The 1,261-nt window shown below is 38.7% G+C and overlaps 1 protein-coding gene across 1 annotated transcript in view; it reads left to right on the forward strand.

Annotated features, from left to right (window-relative positions):
- Window positions 1–233: 233 nt before the first annotated feature.
- LOC119586177 (methionyl-tRNA formyltransferase, mitochondrial-like) overlaps window positions 234–1,261 on the forward strand; it is a 2,477-nt gene continuing 1,449 nt past the window's right edge. Inside the window, exons 1-3 of the mRNA XM_037934879.1 lie at window positions 234–621; window positions 786–980; window positions 1,089–1,211. Coding sequence (XP_037790807.1) covers window positions 353–621; window positions 786–980; window positions 1,089–1,211 — 587 coding nt within the window. The 5' untranslated portion in view covers window positions 234–352. The remainder of the gene's footprint in view (window positions 622–785; window positions 981–1,088; window positions 1,212–1,261) is intronic.

A 1,261-nucleotide genomic window follows, 5' to 3' on the forward strand; every position in this document is an offset into this window, starting at 1 on the left:
TATTGCGAAATGTTTGCAGTACTGGCAGAGAACATTAGGCAAAAAATGTCAAGGTACAGTTGCGGGTAATAGTCCTAGTTACTAATCCGTATTCAGTAGTTTCAGCCGAGTTTATACACTTTATTAATGTGCATTCTTTTCCAGAAATGCTATCTGTATGACAAATGAGTGAGCCATTGATAATTAATGGATTACGGAATAGTAGCCCATCTGAGTCAGAAGTCGCATGCACGGTTTTCATTTGCGAACGAATTATGCGAACGAATGGCCGGGTAAACATTGCGGCAGGAGCCGCAGACGAATTAAATTTTAACTTTTTTTTTCTTAGTGGCGGATTACAGAAACCATTAACATGTTAGTTAATCTAGGACATAGGCTTTTCCTGTTAAGTGATGCGATCGGCGTTGTTGGATTTAAGTATTCGAGGCTGACATACACTTCAAAAAGATACTGGACATGTTATGGAAGACCGATTCATAGTGAACACGGGAAATGGAATGTCGAAATCAAGGACAGAATTTTGGAAGAGAGAAAACCGCCTTGGGATATTATGTTTTTTGGAACAGATGAGTTTGCTCTAGAAAGCCTTGTCGCCCTCCACAATGAGCAAAAGAGCGAGAGGTAAGCATATTTAGTACATGGGTAATGTTATGGGTAATATAACAAAACTTGTGTTATCTTACAGAGATAGTAACTTCATTTTTGAAAAACAGTAGGTTAGTATAATGCAAATGAATATTATGTGAAAATATAACTTAAGGGACTAATTTCCCTATATATTTCAGTGGCTTAATAGGGAAGCTTGAAGTAGTGTCAGTGTCTCTGAAGAAAATTGTTCCTGCAGTGAGTCGCTACTGTCGAAGTGAGGGGCTGGCACTGAAGACCTGGCCTGTGGTGGTACCTCCTGAGGCCTATGATATTGGAGTTGTTGTTTCATTTGGACACCTGCTACCAGCATCAATTATAAATGCATTTCCTCTGTAAGTCTTCTAAGTTCTAAGTCATTGTTCTTTATGATGCTTTAACAGCTGTTTCATAATGAATTGTACAGAATATGTTTAATAGGTAATTTGAACTATTGTCATTAGAGGGATCCTGAATGTGCATGGCTCGTTACTTCCGAGATGGAGAGGTGCAGCACCCATCATACATGCTCTGTTGAATGGGGATCAGGAAACAGGAATAACAGTCATGAAAATTCAACCAAGAAAGTAAGTTTTGGGTAATACATGTTTCTTGTTGGATGTCATGGTATTGTCCT

The sequence above is a fragment of the Penaeus monodon genome, chromosome 21 (assembly GCF_015228065.2).
Source record: "Penaeus monodon isolate SGIC_2016 chromosome 21, NSTDA_Pmon_1, whole genome shotgun sequence".
In the NCBI taxonomy this organism is placed as follows: domain Eukaryota; kingdom Metazoa; phylum Arthropoda; class Malacostraca; order Decapoda; family Penaeidae; genus Penaeus; species Penaeus monodon.